At 42.6% G+C, this 24,047-nt stretch overlaps 1 protein-coding gene across 10 annotated transcripts in view; it reads left to right on the plus strand.

The window, feature by feature from the left end:
• The window catches only part of LOC138755773 (receptor-type tyrosine-protein phosphatase mu-like), a 1,095,616-nt gene that overhangs the window by 222,294 nt on the left and 849,275 nt on the right, over window positions 1–24,047 (plus strand). For all 10 annotated transcript variants that reach the window (XM_069922352.1, XM_069922354.1, XM_069922355.1 and 7 more), the window contains exon 2: window positions 6,964–7,089. In XM_069922352.1, the coding sequence (XP_069778453.1) occupies window positions 6,964–7,089 (126 nt within the window). The remainder of the gene's footprint in view (window positions 1–6,963; window positions 7,090–24,047) is intronic.

Consider the following 24,047-nt stretch of genomic DNA (forward strand, 5'->3'; position numbering starts at 1 on the left):
TCTTGGTCCATGTGCCCAACTCCCCCTGTGTGAAGAAGTTAGGTCTCTATAAATCTTGCTCCCTCACATTAAATCTGTGCCCTTGGCCTGGATTCTTTGTTTTGTGAGGGCATCACAGTGAAAACATTTATACAAAGAAAATAAATAAAAATAGTGCAAGGAAAAAAGTCGAAGTAAGGCAGTCTCTGTGGTCCATTGTTCATTCAGGAATCTGATGGCAGTGGGGGAAGAAGCGGTCCTTGTGCCGCTGAGTGCTTGCCTTCAGGCTCCTGTACCTTTTCCCTGATGGTAGCAGGGTGAAGAGGACATGGCCTGGGAGGTGGGAGTCCTTGAGGACGGCAACTGGTTTCTTAAGACACCCACCTCTTGTAGATGTCCTCGATGGAGTGAAGAGTGGTGTCTGTGATGCCGGAGGCCAAGTTTGGAACCCTCTGGAGTTTCTGCTTGTCCTGAGCTTTGGCACCTCTGTATCAAACAGTGATGCAACCAGCCAGAATGCTCTCCAGGGTCCACTTGTTGAAGTTTACGGGAGTCTTCGGTGACATACTGAATCTCCTCAAACTCTTCATAAAGTATCGCTGCTGGCGAGTCTTCACGATTGTATTGACATAGAAGCTCCATGCAGTTTTCTAGAAGAGGAAAGATAGAGGCTCGACACCAACTCCATGATTGGAGGTAGAGTATTGAAATGAATTTCACTTTGGTGATTGAACCATCTGAAAATATTAGCAGCTTGTTTTCTTGCTGAATTAATTTTGAACGGATTTGAAATGAGCTGGTTTCTGCAACTGTCCATGTTGCTATGGTGTAATGAGCTACAATCAGTTTCCTGATACTTTACAGACGGCGTCATGTTTTGGATTGAAGTGTGGTAAGGAGCTGTTTGCCCAGACATGCTGTCAGGCAGAAGCCTCATTTAAATAGTTAAATTGTTAACAAATTGAGTGCACATTAACTTTTGCCCATACTCTCACACATCCCCAGGAGTAAATATTTCCAACGTGTTGATGCATGAACACATTCTCTGGTTGTTAAGTGATTGCTAAGTGGCAGTTTATGTCCAACAAGAAGATTTACTTGATTCTTGCACATCATTAATTTCCTTCCATTTAAACTGCTTTTATTGAACGAGAAGGGGTCCCCGAGAGTGCTAATCTGTTGTATTCCTTTCTTTTCCTTGTTTCCTGTGACTCAGTAGTTTAAGTTTGGTTTGATGTGCTGCAGAAGGTTCAAGCAAAGTAATTACACCTGCTGGTGTTTTTCACCTTCATCGTAGGAAGGATGTGGAAGCTACGGAGAGGAGATGTACCAGGATGTTGCCTGGATGGGAGAAGTGCGTCTTATGAGGCAAGGTTAACTCTTTGGTGTGGTTGGGAGGTGACTCAACAGATTTCTGCAAGATTATGAGGGGCAAAGATAGAGTGGACAGCAAACACCTTTTCCCGGGTCGACAGTAGCAAATACCAGAGGGCATCTGAATAAAGCGAGGAGAGTATCTTTTCAGGTTGATTGCAGGGACCGTGTCTGCCTGTCCCGCATTGGACTTGTCAGCCACAAACGAGCCTGCAGCTGACGTGGACATTACCCCTCCATAAATCTTCGTCCGCGAAGCCAAGCCAAAGAAAGAAAGTAGGTGTCTGGAATGCATTGCCAGGGGTGGTGGTGGAGGCTGGTACAATGAGTTTGAAACAGGCAATTGGATGCAAGAAAAATAAAGGTAGGGAGTTAAGGAAGGTTTAAATTGTACACACACACACACACACACACACACACACACACACACACACACACACACACACACACACACACACACACACACACACACACACACACACACACCATTGAGAGCTGTTCTGTGCTGTATGCTCTATGTTGACTGTATGCTCTAGGTTGACGGATTGGAGTTCCATTCCAGAATTGTGAGTACTGAGGTGGCTAGTAAGAATTCTGTGGGAATTTCAGATCCTCCTGTAGATGGAGCAATGGTGACTGACATGGCAGATGTACTTCTTTGGCTACAGGGCCTCTATGTTTCTGAGGTGCATCCTCAACTTTCTCAGTTCCATCCCAAAATGGCTTTCACTCTGACCTCAAGTTTACTTGGTCCATCTCTCGCAACTCTCTCCCCTTTCTTAATCTCTCTGTCTCCATCTTAGAAAACAAACATTTCTACAAACCCACCAACTCCCTCAGTTACCTCAACTGAACCTCTTCACACCCTGTCCCCTGTAAAGATTCTATTCCTTTCTCTCAATCTTTCCGTCCTGTCACATCTGCTCCCAGGATGAGGCCTTCTATTTCAGCATCCCAGGAGATCTGAGATATCCTCCTACTTCAGAAAACAAGGCTTCCCTTCTACTGCCATTAACTTAGGCCTCACCCACATCTCTGTTTCCCATGCACCTCCGCCCCCCCCCCCACTATCTCCCCCTCCCCAACCCCCCAGATGCAAAAAGGACCAGGTTCTCCTCATCCTTATCCACAAATCTCTACATCTAACATATTATTCTCTGCAATTCCTGCCACTTACAACATGATCCCACCCTCTCACCTTCCCACCTTTAAGTTTTCCACATAAGTATCGCTCTGTCAGCAACTTGCTCATTACCTCATCCCTTCCCACCAATCGCCCCCTTGGTACTACTCTTCTGATGGGAAAAAGAGCTATACTTCGCAGTTACACCTCCTCCCTCACCACCATTCAGGGCCCCAAACTGTGAATCCAAGTGAATCTGTGTGGGTCATTTACTGTATCCATTGCTAACAATTTGTCCTCCTCTACATCAGGGAGACTGTGATGAATGAAGTGATCTCATTGAGCACCTTTGCTCTGCTTGCTGCAAAAGCAAAGTCCTCTCAGGGGCCAATCACTTCAATTCCATGCCCCATTGCCACTTCAGCATGTCTGCCCATGGCCTCATGTATTGACAGGTTGAGGCCTAACATGAAACCATAAAATATCGGAGCAGAAGTAGGCCATTGGGCTCATTGAGTCCTCTATTATTCTATCATGTGCTATTTTATTTTCCTACTTGGACCCACTCCCCTGCCTTCTTTCCAGGATCTTTTGATACCCTGACTATTCAGGTATAAATACATCCAACGACCTGGCCTCCACAGCTACCTGTAGTGGCAAATTCCAGAGATTTACTACTCTCTGGCCAAAGAAATTCCTCTGCATCCTGAAGTTGTGCCTGCTTATCCTTGACTCTCCTACAATAGGAAACAACTTTGGAGCAGTCTCCAACCAGATGGCATCAATGTTGTCTTCTCTGATTTCCATCAACTCATCCCTTGATTTCTCTCTTTCCTTACCCCTCTGTCATCTTTTCTCTGGCTCCCCACCCCTTTCCTTCTTTCCTTCTTTCTCCTATCAGAGATCTTCCTTTCTCAGTCATTTGCCCTCTCCCCATTTCTGCTTTCCCTTCTACCCTCCCAAATGTATCCAGTATTACCTCTTACATCAGAAATTGGGGCAGGAGTAGGCCATTCAGCCCATTAAGCCTGCTCTGCCATTCAATGAGATCATGACTGATCTGATGACAGGCTAATTGCCACATACCGACCTTTTCTCCATATCCCTTAATTCCTGTTAGCTTGAGCTCCTTCCCTTTCTTCTTCCTCCTTCTCTGCTCTTCAGGTATCCACATTGCTCAGGCCTTAAAGGTTGACTGCCTTTTACTTCGAATGGGTGCTGTGTGACCTGATGAGTGTTTCCAGCACTTTTGTGCATTGCACTCACTTCAGCCTCCACAGATTCTCTTCATCCATACCTACATGTACCAAAGCAGACAGAGATAATAGACCATAATACATACTGCTTGTCTCAGACTTTTCCTTGAAATAAGACTTGTTAGCCCCTTGCATCACTTCAATAAATGGACTTAGCTGATGGTCTAGAATTGATTATTCTTGTTCAACTGTAAGATATGCATGGAGGAAAACCTCATTGCTAAAAGTCAACTAAAGCAGAAAGATAAACAACCTGCTTAGTTACTTTAGCCGAGTTTATTTAACTTCAGTTCCAGCGTCTGCGGTTTCCTGTGTGAATCAAGCAACAAGATCTTCCTTCTTAGTGCACACTTGGGAGCTTGAGCTTGAACTAAGCCCTTCAGTATCATCTGATCCCCCACTCTCTGCCGCTTTATACTTAAGCCTTAACTTGATCAAGTCTTCAAGATATATTTTACAAAATACTAATATTTAACAATTCGGGGCAGCCTAGTTTGTGTAGTGGTTAGCTCAATTCTGTTACAGCCCCACCAACCCAGGTTTTGAATCTGACACTGTCTGTGAGGAGTTTGTACATTCTCCCCGTGTCTGCATGGCTTTCCTCCAGGTGCTCTAGTTTCCTCCCATCCTTCAGGGATTGTAGGTCAATTGGGTGTAATTGGTGTGGAAGGGTTCGTTACCGTGCTGTATGTCTAAATTACATTTTTTAAAAAAATTATCCATGTTGGTAAAGAAGGGAAAAGATCTGCCTTCCAACAGGCCATGTTACATTTAAGTCCAGGACCCAGAAGTAAAATGGCAGGTCAAAAGCAAAACGATACTGATGGTGGAAATCTAAAATAAAAACCTAGAATGCTGGAAACACCCAGTGAGTTAGCCGACCTCAAAGGAGAAAGAAATAAGAGTTAAGCTTCCAGATCAAGGACTTCAGTCATAGAGTCATTGAGTTCTATAGCATGGAAGCAGTTCCAAAGTCCAACTTGTTATTGCCATCTAAGCTCATACCATTAGCCTGAGTTAGGCCCAAATCCCTCTGAATACTTGCAATCCTTGTACCTGTCTAAATATCTTTGAAATGATACAATTGTACAGGCATTTTTCTCTCTTAGGTCATTCCATATACCCACCAACCTCTGCCTGAAGAAGAGACTCTTCAGGTCCCTTTTAAATCTTTCCCCTCACCTTAAATCTATGCTCTCTAGTTTGAAATTCCATGATCCTGGGAAACGACTACGACCATTTATTGAACTTGTTCCCCTTATGATCTTACGAACCTCCAAAGGGTCCACTTTAACCTCCTATGCTCCCTGAAGAAATGTCCCTCCCTACCTTGCCTCTGCCTGTAATTCAAACCCACAAAACCTGGTTACATTGTTGTGAAACTTTTCTGCACCATTTCCAGCTTAATGGCATCGTTCCTTGAGGTGAGAGACCAGAACTGCAAATTAATTGTAGTGCAGACTCACCAAAATCTTGTATGGCTGTTACGTGATATACCTGTTCCTGTCTCAATCCCCAGACTGATAAGGGCAAGTGTGCCAAATGCCTTTTTAGCCACCTGTCTACCTGGGCCAAGACTTTCATGCAACTCTGTACCCGTGCCCCACTCCCCACCCCCCCACCCCCACCCCCACCCCCCCAACCCCCTACCACCACCCCCAACGCCCACCACCCCCCCACCCCCACCACCCCCCCCACCCCCACTCCCCAGCCCCCACCCCCCCCTTCCCCCACCCCCCTTCCCCAGCCCCCACCCCCCCTTCCCCCCACCCCCCTTCCCCCCCACCCCACCCTTCCCCCCCACCCCACCCTTCCCCCCACCCCACCCTTCCCCCCACTCCCCCCACCCCCTTCCCCCCACCCCCCCTTCCCCCCACCCCCCTTCCCCCCACCCCTTTCCCCCCCAACCAACCCTTTCCCCCCACCCCACCCTTTCCCCCCACCTCACCCTTTCCCCCCCACCCCACCCTTTCCCCCCCACCCCACCCTTTCCCCCCCACCCCCCCTTCCCCCCTCTCCCCCTTCTCCCCCTCCCCCCCTTCCCCCTCTCCCCCCCCTTCCCCCTCCCCCCCTTCCCCACACCCACCAATTTTGTTGCATTACACTACTTATTAAACACGCAGATAACATTGTCAGCCCAATTGCTAATATAGCTGACAAGCCACAGGGGAGCCAGCACCAATCCCTGTGGCACACCACTTTTAAAAGGCCTCCAATTTGAGTAATAAATATTATAGAACATGGATCACTACTGTACAGTACAGCCCCCTCAGCCCTCAATGTTGTGCCAAGCTATATATTCCTTCCAAAAAAACCTAAAATCTCGTTGCCTCATAACCCTCTATTTTTCTTTCATCCATGTGCCCGTCTAAGAGTCTCTTAAATGTTCCTATGTTTTAGCCTCCCTGGCAAGGCATTCCAGGTACATACGATTCTTTGTGTAAAACAACTTACCCCTGATGTCTTCCCTCAACTTCCCTCCCTTCACTTTGTACAGATCTCTTCTGGTGTTTGCTACTCCTGCCCTGGGAAAAATGCGCTGGCTGTCCACCTTTTCTGTGCCTCTCATAATCTCCTAGACTTCTATTAAGTCTCCCCACACCCTTCTTCGGTCGAAGGAGAAAAGTGCTAGCTCTGCCAACCTTCATAAAACTTATTTTCCAACCCAGGCAATATTCTGGTAAACCTTCTCTGCACCCTCTCCATAGCTTCCACAAACTTCCTGTAACCATGTCACTTGCTACTGAGTAATTAGTATCAGAACACTTCTGAAATTCAGTTGTTTCACAAGTCCATCCAACGCTTTCCCTATGATCTGCCCATATTACTTCAGTGTTGCCTGACAGCATTTCAAAAATAGCATGGTGTGAGACTGGAAAGTAAGAATGATTCTGTACACTTCATGGATAAACATCATGTCTTGACTAATCCTATTTAAAAATGTAATAACTTTTTTCTCGGTGCTGTTTTTCATAAAACTAATTGACACAAGATCTCAATGGCCTTGAAAATCCTGCACATTTGCAAGTGTTAAGATTGGTCCTGTTTAAAGTCATGCCATGAGGATGACTGGTTTTATTCTGGTGACACATGTGGAAGGAATGGCTGCTTAGTTATTTCTTCTAAAGGAATTCTAATTAAAAATCTTCTTACTAAAACTATATGAATGAATGTTTCTTACATTGAAATGGATTTTGTTTTGTTCATTTTACCCCCCTTTTGGTTCGACAGGAAGCTGCTCCTTTGATGAACCGTTCAGTGCTTGTGGATACAGCCAAAGGCTTGGAAACAGCGACCTTGACTGGGATCAAGTGAACACGATATTAAAGCCTGTTGCGGATCCATGGATACCAACAGGTTAGCTTCATTATTGAAAAATTGGAGATAGGTTTATGTTCAAATGTGTAGTACGTCAGTACTGACTTTCTGGTACCAAATAACCAAAAAAAAACCACGTCCCTTTATTTTAATGTTGAATATAAATATTGCTGCTGTGAAATTAATTAAGAATTTTTATTTCCGCCCATATTGTGATTTGATTATTTTATTTCACATGTATGTGAGTCGCTTCAGAATTAGAGAAAGTGATGGCTCGTGAGTACCCTACTGACTATTAATGGTGTAACAGTGGAAACAGAGGAATGGATTACTCCCAATCTCTCAACACGTGGTTACAAGCTCATGATTAAATGTGAGGGTTTGTGCCTTTAGCAACTCCTCAGGCATTGAGTTCCAGAACCTCCACACCCCCCCCCCCCAACTCCCCCCAACCACTCTTAGGGTGATAAACATTTCCTTGGTGTCCCTCATATCTTTCCAGCTCATTGTTAGTTATAATTGGTAAAGTCTATAATCCATTTTGTTGCTGTGAGTCATATCTTTCAATTTCCATGAAGTGTGCATATACTTCTGCATATTTAGCACCACCAGGTATGTAGGTATGGATGACAAGGAATGTACTGTCATGCACATTATACAATGTAGAGATGTGCTGAAATTCATCTTTGGAGTTGCCAAAGAAAGACTATAAATAGTGAAGACAATAAAGATATAAATAGATATGAATATTCACCATCCTCTACATGCAAAAAAAGGGACTTGCAATAGAGCAGACAGTCTGTGATTCGTGTACCAAGGGGAAGTTCAAAAGTCTGATAACTGTTGGAAAGAAACTGTCCTTGAACCGTGAGGTGCCTGAAGAGAGCAGTAAGCTGTGTATGGCAGGCTGCACCAAAGGAAAACACAGGCACAATACTATTTGGGGCAACACAGCTTTATTGAGAGAGAGAGAGAGAGTGAGAGAGAGAGAGAGAGAGCACACGGTTGGGACCTCGGCTTTATACCATGGGTCCCCTCTGGGCCCACCTGGTGGTTGGATGTCATTAGGCCGGGTGCCGTCTCTAGGCCACCTGTTGGCCGAGTGATGTACCGCAGCATATCATCACACTGTGACCAGAGTGGTGGAGGTCCTTGATGATGTTGGCTGACTTCTTGAGACAGCACACACAATAGATATTTGCAATGGGTGGGAAGTTTGAGCCTGTGATGCTCCTGGCCTGGCTATGTTTACTATCTTATGCAGCCTTCTGCGTTCCTAGGCCCTTGAATTTCCCAACCAGGCTGAGATCCAACCGCCCCGTATATTGTACACAATGTATCTGTAGAACTTTGATAGAGTATCCAATGACACGTTGAATTTCCTCAGAAGGTAGTTGTTGGTATGCCTTCTTCACAGTTGCCTCGATGTGCTGGGTCCAGGAAAAAATATTCTCAACTATGAACACCCAGGAACTTGAAAATTCTGACTCTCTCCACCTCCTCCCCATCAATGCGAACAGTTACATGGTTCCTCAGCCTCTCCTTCCTGAAATCAATCATCAGATCCTTGGTCTTGGTGATGCTGAGAGGAAGATTGTTGCTCTGCCACCACCCAACCAGATTCTCAATCTCCATCCTGTCTCCGACTCATCATTTCCAATTATTCGGCCAACGATGGTCGTCAGCAAATTTGTAGATAGAGTTGGAGCTGAACTTTGCCTCGCAGTCATGGGTGTACAGGAATAGAGTCGAGGATGAGGTGTGCAGCTTTGGGATGCCCCTGTGTTGACGGTCACAGAGGAATGTTGCTGATCTGCACTGATTGGGGTCTGCTTCTGAAGAAGTCAAGGATCCAGTTGCAGAGGGATGGTCAACATCTTTAGCTTGGTCAACAATTTTGTGGTGTGATGGTGTTGAACGCTGTAGTCAATGAACCGCAGCCTGACAGGTGCTACTGTCATCTGAAGTACAGTACCTCCAGGTTCAAAAATAGTTTTTATCCAGCAGCTATAAAGGTTTTGAATCTCCCCATACTACATTCAAGGTGAGTGGAGGATTGTTTAGGTCCCACATTCTATATTCTATGTACCTTACTCTGGGACCACCAAAAGATCTGCTGCACAACTGAAATGTCACTTTTTTTTCCCTTGACAAAAATAAGCAAAAGGTTTGCCCTGCATGGTTTCAATGCATGAAATTATTTGGGAATTGAAAGCAGGTATTGCGGGGTGAGAAAGAACAGATGAGGATTATTCCAGAGAAAAATCGAGGAAGGCACTGATTAGATAAGAATGGATGGGTAGTAGATAAGGAATGAAGCATCAGTTACAATATTGTTCTGCAAATTATTAATGCAGTTTCCCACACTTCCACAGTAATTACCCCAGTTCATTTATTTAGATTGTGATTGAAATAATTGATTGGGTTTACTCTTATCTCACGCAGTGCTAAACGATTTGTTCAATTCTTGCCTTGTAAATTCTGCTCAATGGTTTTATTCAATTTCGGAGGCATTCTTGGCCTTGTGACAAAAATCTGTGCTGCAAGCATTCCTAAAAAAAGCACTTTCTTTCATTGTGGGATCTCTGCCACTTGATGAAATGTGCTCACTTTCCTCCATTTGCCTTCAGAAATTTCCTCATTTTTTTTTCCTCCAAAAATGAAATGACCTTTTTTTTCCTCTACCATTCTGTGGGCTGACAACAATAATCCCTTTTACATGACATACCTTATTCAACCTGATCCACTGCATTCGATCCAATCAATGGTGGCCTCCTCTACATCAATGAGACTGGACGACCACTTTGCAAGGACTAAAACAGCTCCTGCCCGACTGGGGTCATGGATCCATTCCAATTTGCCTCCCGCAGTAAAGGTCGAAGGCAGATGCCAACACGCTGGCTCGACTCAAAGCACTGGAACACCTGCATAACAAAGGTGCATTCATCAGGATGTTCTTTATCGACTGCACTTTGGCATTTAACATCATTATCCCCTGAAAATTGATCAGCAGACTCCAAGACCTGAGACTCAACAGCCCACTGTGTAATTGGATCATGGATTTCCTCACCTCCAGACCACAATCAGTGAGGATTGGCAAGAACACCTACCCAATCTCCATCAGTACTGGAGCACCACAGGGCTGCGTTCTTAGCCCCTGCTCTACTCACTTTACACCTATGACCGTGTGGCTTATTACAACAATAACACGATCTACGAATCTGCTGCTGACACCATAGTAGTGGGTTGTATAAAAAAGGGTGAAGAGTTAGTATACAAGAGGGAGAATGAAAACTTGGCTGAATGCTGTATTATCAACAAGCTTACACTCAATGTCACCAAAACCAAGGAGTTGATTTTTGACTTTAGGAAGGGAAAACCAGAAGTGTATGATCCAGTGATCATTGAGGGATCAGAGGTGGAGAGGGTGAACAAATTTAAATTCCTGTGAGTCACTGTCTCAGAGGAGATTTCCTGGACCAATCATACTAATGTCATCATGAAGAAGGTGCGTCAGTGCCTCTACTTTCTCAGGAGTTTGCAAAGGTTTGGTGTGACATCGTAAACTTTGCCAAACTGAGGCACGATCAATTGCACAAAGACTGAAGTCATCGAAACTGAAGGCTTTTATTTGCAAGACAGCATCCTTGTGTTGGTCGCTCACACTGACCGGGTCTCAAACTGGGGCGGGCTTGTTGCACGACAGCCTTTATGTGGGAGAAAGGGGAGGAGTCACGAGCTGGCCAGTGAGAGCAGGGTCAACCAGGAAAGGTTATGCAATTTACATATAACGAATATGTACATTGTGGTTTCACCACACAAACCTGTACAGACGTCTAGTAGAATGCTTTTTTTTTCTTCTTTTTTTCCGAAACTTTATTTATTAATTTTAACGTATGAAGAAAGTAAGTAATTCACGTACAGAAAAAATACGAAACAAAGTAATACAAGTACAAAGTAACATAGTTAATACAATACCAATCTCGGCATCTCCCCCTAACAACTAAAAACTAAGACTAAAAAAAACCTATTTTTAACCCCTAAACCCCCTCCTCCCCACCCCCACGATAAAGAGTGAAGAATTAATACTGTTAGTATAATAAAAAAAATAAAAAATATATATCTTAAAAAAAAGATCGATATATAAAAAAAACAAAAAAAATATATTAATTAAGTATTAATTATTAATCCAAAAATTTTTTATTATATAAGAATATATATGAAAAAACAAAAATAAAAAGAACTTAAATGAAAAAAAACAACTAATAATAAAAAAGCTAAGAAAAAAGAAAAAAAGAAAGAAAAAAAAGAAAACATATATATATAGAAAAAATATATAATTTAAAAAAAGTTTTTTTTAAAGAAAAAAATGATTAATTCAAACTTATTTAAATTGTATATAATCAATAAATGGGGTCCACTTCAACTCATAAAAAGACATCTTATCTTGTATAGAAAAAGATATTCTTTCCATAACCAAACAAAACTTCATCTCTGAATACCACCTATCTAAAGACAATACATTCCTATTCTTCCAAGTAATCGCTATACATTTCTTGGCCACTGCCAGCGCTAAGTAAATAAAAGAGATCTGGTAATTATCTAATTCTAAATCAATCAACGGTTGCATATTCCCTAATAAAAATATATCAGGGTCTAATACAATATGAAGATTATATAGATTATTAAATACAGATTGAATACCTTTCCAAAATTGTAACCGATCACACAACCAAACAGCATGTAAAAAAGTACCAGAAACCTGATCACAACGAAAACAAAGATCTGACTTACTAAAACCAAATTTTTTAAATTTTTCGGGAGTTAAATATAATTGATGTATAAAACTATAATTAATCATCGCCAATCTTTTCTTTTCTTTGGCTTGGCTTCGTGGACGAAGATTTATGGAGGGGGTAAATGTCCACGTCAGCTGCAGGCTCGTTTGTGGCTGACAATCTAGCATTAATCAATTTTCTAACACTATTACGGCAGATTTCAGACCAATCTTCTTCAGTTATTGTTAAACTTAAATCTTTTTCCCATTTCATTTTATCTCCCAATCTATTTTACTTTCACTTTCCAACAAAATATGATACAAACCTGATATATAACCCTTTTTTGGAAATGGGAGCACATATTTCTCAAAATCAGTTTCAGACAGTAAATTCATTTGACGACCACATACCTGTTTTACAAAAGATCTTAACTGATAATACACAAATATAGAATAACCACTTATATCATATCTCTTTTGCAATTCTACAAAAGAACAAAAATTACCTTCTAAAAAACAGTCAGATAAATTATGTATTCCTTTCTCCTCCCATTGTTTCAAAATAGTATTAGATACCATGAAAGGAACAAGTTGATTATTATATAATGGTAATCTTCCCGGCCACTTATTTTTCAATCCCATTTTATGTAATTTACTTGTCCATAAATTCATTAAATGTTTCAATATTGGTACCTCATAAGTTCGTAACAAATTTTTATTCCATCGAAATAAAAATTCATTCGAAAATTAGTAGAATGCTTGATGACTGAATACATCATGGCCTGGTATGGGGTCAGCAATATCTCTGAATGGAAAATCCTGCAAAAGGTGGACACAGCCCAATACATCATAGGCAAAGCTCTCCCCATCATCAAGAAAATCTACAGGGAATGCTGGTAATCATCAAGGATCCACACTACCCAGCACATGCTCTGTTCTTGCTACTGCCCTCAGGAAAGAGGTCTAGATGCTACAAAACTCGCACCACCACATTCAGGAACAGCTGCCATCCCCTCCACCATCAGACCCCTCAACAGTAAAAGCAGAGACTCATTTAAGGACTCTCCCTTTGTACATCATTTATTATTGAATATTTATTTTCTGTCTTGCAAAGTCAGTTCATTTACATTTCTTTCTTTGTTTACATTTCCCTCTTTTGTATAAGTATCTTGTCTTGAGTTCATTTTTTGGCTCCACCAATGAGAAGAAATGCTGCCTGGCCTGCAGGGGGAGAAAAATCAGGGTTGTATGTCATATCATGGATGTAATCTGACAATAAATCTGAACGTGATATCCCTGGTTGTCAAGCCATTTTAACTCCCCTCACCATTCCCGCACAGACACATCTGTCCTCAGGCTCATCCAACCCTAGTGCGAGGCCAAATAAAAACTTAAGGAAGAGCACACCATATGCCACCTGAGTTTCCCTACACCCAATGGTAAGCAAATTGAATTTTCCAAATTTAAGTAACCCCCACCTTGATCCAATTCCACTGCACCAATCTCTCCTTAATCAAACCCTCTCCTTCTCCCTTTAACCTCTTCCTCCCTCTTGTAGCTTCCTCCCAACCCCTCTCTCCACCTCTCCTCTTTCAATTGCTGTGTTTACTGATCTCACCCAGGTTTTCTTGATGATACTTCTCGATAGTGATTGCTCATTACTAATCTCTCCTCTAAGTTAAATGGCTTGTTAAATCATAGCAAACCAACAAGAGATGCATCACCAAGAGTTGGTGCCTTCAAAGGATCAGGGGACAACTTGCCACAATAGCTATCAGTCATTATTATAATTTATCATTCCTACATTACCTGGATAAGCATTCTACTGTAAATCAGCTCATTTACAAGATCCCCTGAGGATTGAAACGACATGGACTATTATGGCACTGTCAGGTCTATTTGATTGTACTGAATATATGAGAATACAATAAGTCTTTAACTGTTGAGATAATTAACCTCCTACAGATGGGTTATGGCACTTGATGGTCCTTGCAAACTCTTTTTCATCTTTTCCTTTCATGCCATTTGCCGAATAATTTGAATCCCTTCAATAGATTCACGTTTGATTGAGCCCTTGACTTGATTGCTTCATGAGTCAAATATTATTAAATAAAATTGGCAAGCAACATTAGTAGCTTCTGGATGAGGATTACTCTTTTAGACATGAATGTGTACAACATGCTGCTACTTGTTCCTGAACATGCCTGGGCCTGTTTCACAAATGATGGGTTTTGTGTACTTCTGAAAAATGATGTAGGTCAATAAAATAGAAACCAAAAAAAACGACTGCAAAATGCTCAACAGGTCAATGCAGCACTTGCAAAGTTAATGAACCACATGGTCTCAGGCTTGGTCTCTGTCCCGTGTCGAATTTGATGCTTTTGGAGGATCGTTATTCTGTACTCAGAGTTTCCAGGTTCAGGAGGGCAGAGAAAATGATCCACCAATTTATTGCTCTTGATTGGCATCCTATAAGAGTCCTGCTCAAAGTTGTGTACTCTAAACTTTACACTTGGTATTTCGTCATCTACCTCGATTATTTTAATATTAAAGGATTGAAGTGCTTGTGAGTGAGTGGCCTGCTCTTGTGTTTCCAATGTATTTTCAGCAAGTTGAATCCTCCAGGGAAAAAAAAATCATCACTGGATGGCATACAATTGGGATTGAATACGATAAGCTCGATAAAATATTGTTTATTTATGGAATTTGCCAATATATCATGCAGTCCATTCATACGTCAGTTGACATAAAAATGCTGGAGAAACAGCAACTCAAGCAGCGTTCTTTATCTAGCAAAGATGAAGACACATAATCAACGTTTTGTGTCTGAACCCTTCATCAAGGTATGAGCAAATGGCAGGCAGGTGCCAGAATAAATTTAGGGTGGGGGGGATGTAGGAGGAGCAAGGAGGGGTGCATATGCCCACAGGCAAGAGGTCATAGGTGGATATGGGTGAGACGTGTTATGAGCCCAGAGGACCGCAAAACCAGGCGGCAATAGATATTCACCACGACAAATAGTTACTTAAATAAAAGTTGTTTTTAATAATCTTTAAACATGAAAACAGAATCAAACTTTAACTATCTCTATACTTAACTATCCCAAATTAACCCCCTTCTAATTCTAAGCACATGTGTATGTAATGTGTGAGTAAATTTAAGAAAAGTTCTTTGGTTCACAGTTCAATCTCACTTCTCATTCTTCCAAGTTCTCTGGTTGCAGGCAATTCTTATACTGAATACAGAATTTAACGTGTATAAAGTTCACCAGACTTTGGTGCTCGAAAGGTAAATGATTACCACCCAGGAAGGTTCCCGTAGGTTTGCAGAGAGAGAGATGTATTGTTCCACGATTTCCACAACGGAGGTACCACCATTAGTCACCTCAATCTCTTGCTGATGAAACTGGCCCCATCAGGGTTCTCCAGATGATAACCTCTTTCCTTCAGGCTATCACAGAGTTCCTTTCTGTTCCACTTATTCCAAGAGAAATATCAGACAGAGAGCACTTCTCTCTCTCTCCTCTCTCCTCTCTCTGCTCTCTCTCCTCTCCCTCTCCTCTCTCTCTCTCCTCTCTCTCCCTCCCTCCTCTTTCTTTCAAACTGTGAGTCACATGTCCTTCTCTCTCACTTGCAAAACCCCCTCCTTCTCCAGAAAACAATAGGAGACAGTCTTCTTTTCCCATCTGTTGTTTTAGGTAAACAGACCTCTCAATGACCTTTGAGTGAGCACTTTGCAGAGAAGTCAAAAGCTTTCAAAAAGGTCCAACACAGATGACCTGACTCCACTCCATTCATTCCATGACATAATTTCAATTAGCACCTACTTGTGAAATGTGCATAGCATTCTCCATAGTTTCTGTCAAGTCAATGAATATGAATTCTTCAGTATTTCAAATAAGATCTGTTTTAAAATATGTGTAATGTATTTAAACATTTAAAAAAACATTTAAAAATGTATGTAATCTACTCTAATTTTACCAATTTATCTCCCACAAACATTTCCAAATATTCCATCACAGAGGGCTCAGGAGAAAAAGGCTGAGAAGTGATGGGGAGGGGATAGCTCTCTGAATGGAGAAGGATGGAGTGGAGAACTGAAGGAAAGAAGACAGAGGGATGGGGAAGAGAGCGAGTCAGGGGAGTGGCCTAATAGAACCCAGAGAAGTCGAGGTTAATGCAATTAGAGAATGTAGTCACAGCCTAAGACTTTCCACATGTACAAGCTTCACATTAATTCGAGGATGTGGATCAGAATGAGGGGGCAGTAACCGGGGTAGATGATACACAGGTAGATGCACTGTGTAGTGAGATTGTGAGGAAGGAGGGGCAGTTGATTGGGCAAAGTTGCAAGTGTACAATTAAAGATTGTACCTTGGATGCAAAATTGAAAAGGGTGTTGAATACAGCACTGAAGTGAAGCTAGCTCATAACATAAATGAGGATATGACAAGATTTTCAGGTACATAAAGAGGAAAAGAGAGGTGAGGATGGACATTGGAGCTAAAACAGCAGTGGGGAGATGGTCATGGGGACAAAGAAATGGTAGATGAACTTAAGTATTTTGCATTTGTCTTCACTGTGAAAGTCCCCAGCAGTGTGCCCGAAGTTCAAGAGGCAGAAGTGTGTGTTGTTGGTATTACCAAGGAGAAGGTGAAGGTAAACCTGAAAGGCTAAAACTCTCTGCTAATTTATTTCTTGAACCTTCAAATGAGCTCTGGCCAGAGCTGTCATTATTACCCAATTACAGTGATGCTTTGAATCACATGGTTTCATCTGCATGTACTACAAGCACGCGCTGTTTTCATTCCTGCTGGTGTTTGTATGGTCGCTGCTTTTCTGCTGTTGCGCTGGATGGGTCACGTCTCCAGAATGGAGGACCATCGCCTTCCCAAGATCGTGTTATATGGCGAGCTCTCCACTGGCCACCGTGACAGAGGTGCACCAAAGAAAAGGTACAAGGACTGCCTAAAGAAATCTCTTGGTGCCTGCCACATTGACCACCGCCAGTGGGCTGATAACGCCTCAAACCGTGCATCTTGGCGCCTCACAGTTTGGCGGGCAGCAACCTCCTTTGAAGAAGACCGCAGAGCCCACCTCACTGACAAAAGGCAAAGGAGGAAAAACCCAACACCCAACCCCAACCCACCAATTTTCCCTTGCAACCGCTGCAATCGTGTCTGCCTGTCCCGCATCGGACTTGTCAGCCACAAACGAGCCTGCAGCTGACGTGGACTTTTTACCCCCTCCATAAATCTTCGTCCGCGAAGCCAAGCCAAAGATTGAGGTAATTAATATTTGTGAACTTGTATCGATAACTTTTTTGAGAATGAAGTAGTAAATAAAAGAAACTATGTAAAATTATTTAGGGCGTTCGTATAATATTGTAATTTAAAGGTGTAATTTTAATTTTGCTATTTGTTTATCTCACTGCTATTGCCATTACATTCAATGATATATGGGAATTATGATTTATGAGGTAACATTAGTGCAAAAATAATCATTACTAAAGATTCTGTGGGGCTGGTATGTGAGGAGGTCCATGGGGGGGTGGGGGGGGGGGTTGGTGATGGGACGACACCATGAGATACCGAGTTACTGCACTGGGTGACACCAACCCTAAGAACGCCACTGAAGGCAAAGGGAATGCTTGCATTCATTTCACGAGGGATAAAATATAAAAGCAGGGATGTGACGTTAAGGCTTAATAGGGCATTGGTCAGATCCCACTTGGAATATTATAAGATGCTTCATGTCTATGGAAGGATATGTTGACATTGGAGAGAATCCAGGTTTACAAGGATGATCCCTGTAGTGAAAATGTTTCCATATGAGGAGCATTTGAAGGCTTTGGGATTGTATTTGCTGGAGTTTAGAATAATGAGGTGGGATCTCATCGAAACCTGTTGAATACTGAAAGTGCCGTTTGAGTGGATGTGGAGAGCATGTTTCCAATGGTGGAGGAGACTGCGACCAGAGAACAAAGGCTCAGAATACAAAAATATCCCTTTAGAACAGATATGAGGAAGAATTTCTCCACCCAGAGGATGGTGAATTTATGCAATTCATTGCCATGGAGAGCAAGTCATTGGGGATATTCAAGACAGAGATACAGACACTCTACGCTCTTGATCAGGAAGAAACTCAAATGTTTTATGAGTAGAACTCAGGAGAATGGGGTTTAAAAGAACTGTAAATCATGATGGAATGGAGGGGCACACTTGATGGAATGAATGGCCTGGTTCCACTCCTATCTCTTATGGTCTAGTGTCATCAAAGTATTTTTGCTTTTCCATAAAGTATTGCCAAACATTTAAAGGGGTTTCACATGGGCTCCAGTCCATGAAGGAATATTGGAAAGAGGTCCTTAAAAATGGCCTTTCCCCACAGAGTCTTTGCAATAGCTTTAATATATCTCTGAGCACAGAGTCCTGGAGCTGGAACTATACCACTGAATAGGTTCTGACACTGCTCTGATATTCCTCCAGCAGGGGCTTGTCATGATAATGAATATGTATGAGATGTACCGGAAGTCACGTGGTATGAGAGAGATAAGAACACAAGCAGGAGAACAAAGGAAACAGGAGAATAAAGACACTCAGAAGTTTACCTGATAAAACTTGTGTTTAATGTTTTATTAACTTCACATTTCGGGCCACAAATGTGACATTGGCGACGAGGATGGGATAAGCTTGAAGAAAATTAAAGACTAAACAAGATTACAGAGGATTAAAGACAACTTCAAGGTGATAAGAATTTTCTCTTTCACTCAGTACTTTTGGGGCTGGAATATTTCCTCATGGCTGGGGCAGACGGTGTCTTTCTAACACATAATGGAATTGCTCATTTTGACCCAACTGGTGATGCAAGCACTGTAAGTGTGAAGTGGAAGGCATGGCTGGAAGAATTTGAATCCTACGCCGACAGTCGTGGCCTATTTCTAGATACCGGTACAGTTGAACAAAAAGCGCAGAGAAGGGCATTACTTCTTTTCACTGCTGGACCCTCAGTTCGGGAAACATTTAAGACACTTTTGAATACTGGAAGAAAGGATGAGTACTGGAAAGCGGTAGATGCATTAAATGCACACTATGTAGTGACACCGAATGCTACATTTCAACGCCATTTGTTTCGGAGAACGAGACAAGAAGATGGCCAGACAATTGCTCAGTACGTGACGAGACTACGCCAGCTAGCTGTTGGATGCAATTACATGCCAGCTGATTTGGACAACCAATTATTGGATCAAGTCGTACAGCACCGCAGATCAGATAAACTCAGAAGACGTCTACTGGAAAGAGGGAGTGAGTTGGAACTCACCGATGCTTTAACCATTGCTGCTGCATTAGAGACTGTTGAAGGGCAATTTCATACCATGACAGACAACTCAAGCCAGCAAATTAAGAGGCTCTCACATCGCCATAATCAGCCAAGATATACGCCGACACATGACGTGGAGTGTTATCGATGTGGAAACCGAGGTCACTTTGGAAAAGACCCATATTGCCCTGCCAAAGGCAAAGTTTGCAGAAAGTGTGGAGGTAAGGACCACTTTGCAAAGAAGTGCAAAAGCAAGTCCAATGCAGACCAGAAGAGGAAGAGTACAACTTCCAAAGGCAAAGCCTGGGGGAAAGGAAAGTATCCTGGAAAGAAAGATACCATTCGCCAGATAGACGGTGACGATGATGATACCCAGGAGGAACAGAGTTGTTACCAATTTACGTTGAATGAATTACGTCATGAGAAGGTCCCAGTGATCATTGGTGGAGTGACAGTTCAGGTCATTGTAGACTCAGGCAGTGACAGTAATGTGATTGATCGACATTTATGGGAGAAGTTGAAAAGGAAAAAGATCATCTGTACCTCAAAGAAGTGTTCCAAGAAACTGTATCCATACACAGCAACCAAGCCATTGCAGACCATTGGATGTTTTACTGCAACTGTTGAAGCGGGAGATAAGTACACCGAAGCAGAGTTTATGGTCATAGAAGAGAGGGGAGAACCATTGTTGAGTAGAACCTGGCAGTACTTTATATTGGAGCTTGTGTCAATTCAATTCAGTCATACGAGGATATGAAGCAAGAATTCCCCGCAGTCTTCCAAGGAGTAGGAAAGCTGAAAGGTCGACAATTGAAGCTAGCGGTAGATGAAACGGTCAAACCCAAGGCGCAACCAGTGCGCAGAACTCCGTTTGGACTTCGTGGGAAAGTCGAAGCCAAAATTAAAGAATTAATCGATCAAGACATTATTGAACCGGTGGAACATTCGACACAATGGGTCAGTCCCGTAGTAATTGTGCCCAAACCAAAGGGTGACATAAGACTATGTGTTGACATGAGAATGGCCAATGAAGCTATAATTAGAGAACGACACCCTATACCAACAGTGGAGGAAATACTTCAAGAACTAACTACCAGCAAGGTATTCTCAAAAATTGATCTGAAATGGGGCTATTATCAATTAGAGATATATCGAGTGATTCAAGGCATTCTTGGAGTTGCCAACATTTCTGATGACATCATAATCCATGCACCAACGAAGGAAGAGCAGGACAAACGGTTGAGGTGTGTACTATCTAGACTACAGGAGGCAGGCCTTACCGTGAATGGAAACAAGTGCCAGTTCGGTGTGTCAGAAATGGACTTCATGGGACACAGACTTACACGGAAAGGACTAAACCCTGCAGAGGCCAAGGTGAAAGCTATTGCAGAGGCACGTGCACCTCAGAACGCAACAGAGGTGAGGAGTTTCCTGGGATTGGTCAATTTTTGTGCAAAGTTCATTCCTAATTTTGCTACAGTGGCAGAACCACTAAGGAAACTAACCAGGAAAGGTGTATCATTTCATTTTGGATCTGAGCAGAAGAAAGCGTTCACAGCGCTGAAGCAAAGCCTGACAGATGCAAAAACTCTTGGATATTACGATCCGGCGGCATCAACCAAAGTCATAGCGGATGCCAGCCCGGTTGGTTTAGGAGCTGTGTTGGTCCAGATGCATAATGGAGGACCAAGAATCATTGCCTATGCCAGCAGATCGTTATCAGATGTGGAGAGAAGATACTCTCAGACAGAGAAAGAAGCACTCGGACTTGTATGGGCCTGTGAGAGGTTCCATGCATATTTATACGGCATTGAATTTGAACTCGTCACAGATCATAAGCCATTAGAGGTGATCTATGCATCTAGATCCAAACCATGTGCCAGAATAGAGAGATGGGTACTCAGACTACAACCCTACAAATATAAAGTAATCCACATTGCAGGGAAAGCAAACATTGCTGATCCGCTGTCCAGATTGGTGAAGGATGATGGTCCACAATCCAAGTCAGAATTGGGAACAGAAACAGAGAGCTTTGTACGCTTCGTAGCTATTCAGTCGACACTGAAAGCTGTGACTACGAAGGAAGTCGAGAGAGAATCCGAACGTGATCCAGAACTCATGGAAGTAAGAGAATGCATACAGTGTGGACAATGGGACAAGTGTACTCACAAGGCTTACATTCCCATTAGAGACGAACTTTGTTGCATCGGACAGTGTGTATTAAGAGGTTGCAGATTGGTGATACCGCAAAGATTGAGACCGAGGATCGTATCCTTAGCGCATGATGGACACCTAGGCATTGTTGGTACCGAGCAAAACCTCAGAACCAAGGTATGGTGGCCAGGTTGTGATAAAGACGCCGAGAAATTTGTTAAAACTTGTCACGGATGTCAAATCACAAGTAGGAGTAATCCGCCAGAACCGATCCGGAGTACGCAACTCCCGACTGGACCATGGATCGACGTAGCTGTTGATTTTCTTGGACCTTTACCGACGGGTGAATCAATTATGGTAGTGATAGATTACTACAGCAGATACTATGAGTACGTGGTGTTGAAGTCCACAACCACTGAAAAAAACAATACAAGCGTTAGCAGAGATATTCGCAAGATATGGATTACCTATTACATTATACTCTGACAATGGTCCACAATTCATTTCAGAGACATTTACGGAATACATGAGGACCACAGGTATCCACCATCATAAAGTAACTCCGAAATGGCCGCAAGCCAATGGAGAAGTAGAGAGACAAAATCAGTCCATTGAAAAACGATTGAGGATTGCACACGCTGAAGGACAAAATTGGCGAGAAGCATTGCTATCTTATGTGGCTGTCTATCGAGCAATGCCTCATGCAACCACTGGAAAAAGTCCTGCAGAAGCATTTTTTGGGAGAAAAATCCACACAAAAATGCCAGAAATAAAGGAAATCCGAGACGACCAGGAGATGAGGGACCACGATGCTGAAAAGAAAGGTGCAGCAAAGCTGTACACAGATTCGAAACGTGGAGCCAAGTATTCAGACATCATGCCAGGAGATAATGTTCTAGTGAGGCATGAAACTGGTGGTAAGCTAGACACACGTTATTACCATCAACCCTATACTGTCGTATCCAGAAGTGGCAGTATGGTGACAGTCAAGTCTCCGACTGGAGTCCTGTATAAGAGAAATGTATCAGGTGTAAAAAGGTACCAGTCCAGAGATACATCGAGCGAAGAGGTTGAAAGGCCAATACGAGATGCAGAAACTGAGAGACCTGATGATGTTCCAGAGGCAGTTACCAGCACTCCTGATGAAGTGACTAGAGCGCCAGAAACACCCGAAGCCGTGGCGAGCAGTATTTCCGACGCCGAGAGTGAACAACCGAGAAGCGACGACAATATCGCAGGCAGGCCAAAACGAAACCGGAAAGTGCCCAAACGATACGAAGACTTTGTGCCATAGTTTTGATAAGAATTTTGGGACAGTATTTTAATCTTATATCATAAAGTGCATGTATGAATGCTGTAGGAAGTAAATTTTATGTAGTTGAGTTATAGTATTACCATTAGTTACGATGTTTGTATGTTTCCGAGGGATATTGATAAGTGAAGGTAAAGTTTTTTTCTGATTAAAGGAGGGATGTCATGATAATGAATATGTATGAGATATACCGGAAGTCACGTGGTATGAGAGAGATAAGAACACAAGCAGGAGAACAAAGGAAACGGGAGAATAAAGACACTCAGAAGTTTACCTGATAAAACTTGTGTTTAATGTTTTATTAACTTCACATTTCGGGCCACAAATGTGACAGGGCTGAGGTTCGTCTGACCATGTGTGTCCATGGGAATAGCCTGCAGAGCATGTAATGTCACCAAAACCCATCGAATAATTCTCATCCCTCCAGGGCAATGTGTTGTGGCCCTTAGGGTTTATCTGAACGCAAAAAAGTTCAGTAAAATGTAAGAAATAAAAGCAGGAGTAGGTTATTTGACCCCCTGAGTCTATTCCACAATTCATTCAGGTCAGGGCTGATATTTTACATCAACATTATCTTCCTGCCATCATCTCATACTGCTTGATTACCTTAATCCTGAAAAATCAATAAAGCTTTGTCTTGAGTAGTGGGCAGCCTTCTCATTCTTTCTGTTCAGGCATGGGTGTCTTGTGAGCACTTGAATGAAATGTTGGTCCTCTGGAAACAAAAATGTAATTGAAATAACAAAATGCTTTTAATTTAAATTTAAACATATCGCGCGGTAACAGGCCCTTGCGGCCCACGAGCCCAATTACATCCAATTGACCTACAACCCCCATACATTTTGAACGGTGGGAGGAAACTGGAGAACCCAGAGGAAATCCACGCAGACACGAGGAGAATGTACAAACACCTTCCAGACAGCATCGGATTCAAACCCCGGTCCGGGTCGCTGGCGCTGTAACAGCTTGGCACTAACCACTGTGCTAATCGGGCTCCACTTTATTCTGCTTTTTTTTTAAGAACAGTTCTCCCTTCTTTCTTCACTGATTGGTGGAACAAGTGCTTTCAACAACATAAGAAATGGGAAAAGAGCGAATAATTATTGGCCAAATGAATGGTAGTGGACATGAAAGTTAGCGACTCTGGTCAGGTGGAGAATAGCGTGGTGCCAGGAGAAGGTATGAAGGAATTTCTGAAAAAAAATCAGCTATAGCAGTGCTAGGTGTGTTACAATACAGACAGTAACAAAGATTAACTGGGGATCTTCTGGAAGGGCAATTCCTGCTGCTGTGTATGTGGAAACCTTGAAAATGACGTTTCGCATGAAGAATAAATTGCATATCATTCATTCTATTGAGAAATGAAGAAGGTTTATGTAATCCATCTCTGGATGGTTAATTCTATTAACCTTCATTAATTAACCATCGAGACTAT

This window comes from Narcine bancroftii, chromosome 2 (genome assembly GCF_036971445.1).
Source record: "Narcine bancroftii isolate sNarBan1 chromosome 2, sNarBan1.hap1, whole genome shotgun sequence".
Lineage (NCBI taxonomy): Eukaryota > Metazoa > Chordata > Chondrichthyes > Torpediniformes > Narcinidae > Narcine > Narcine bancroftii.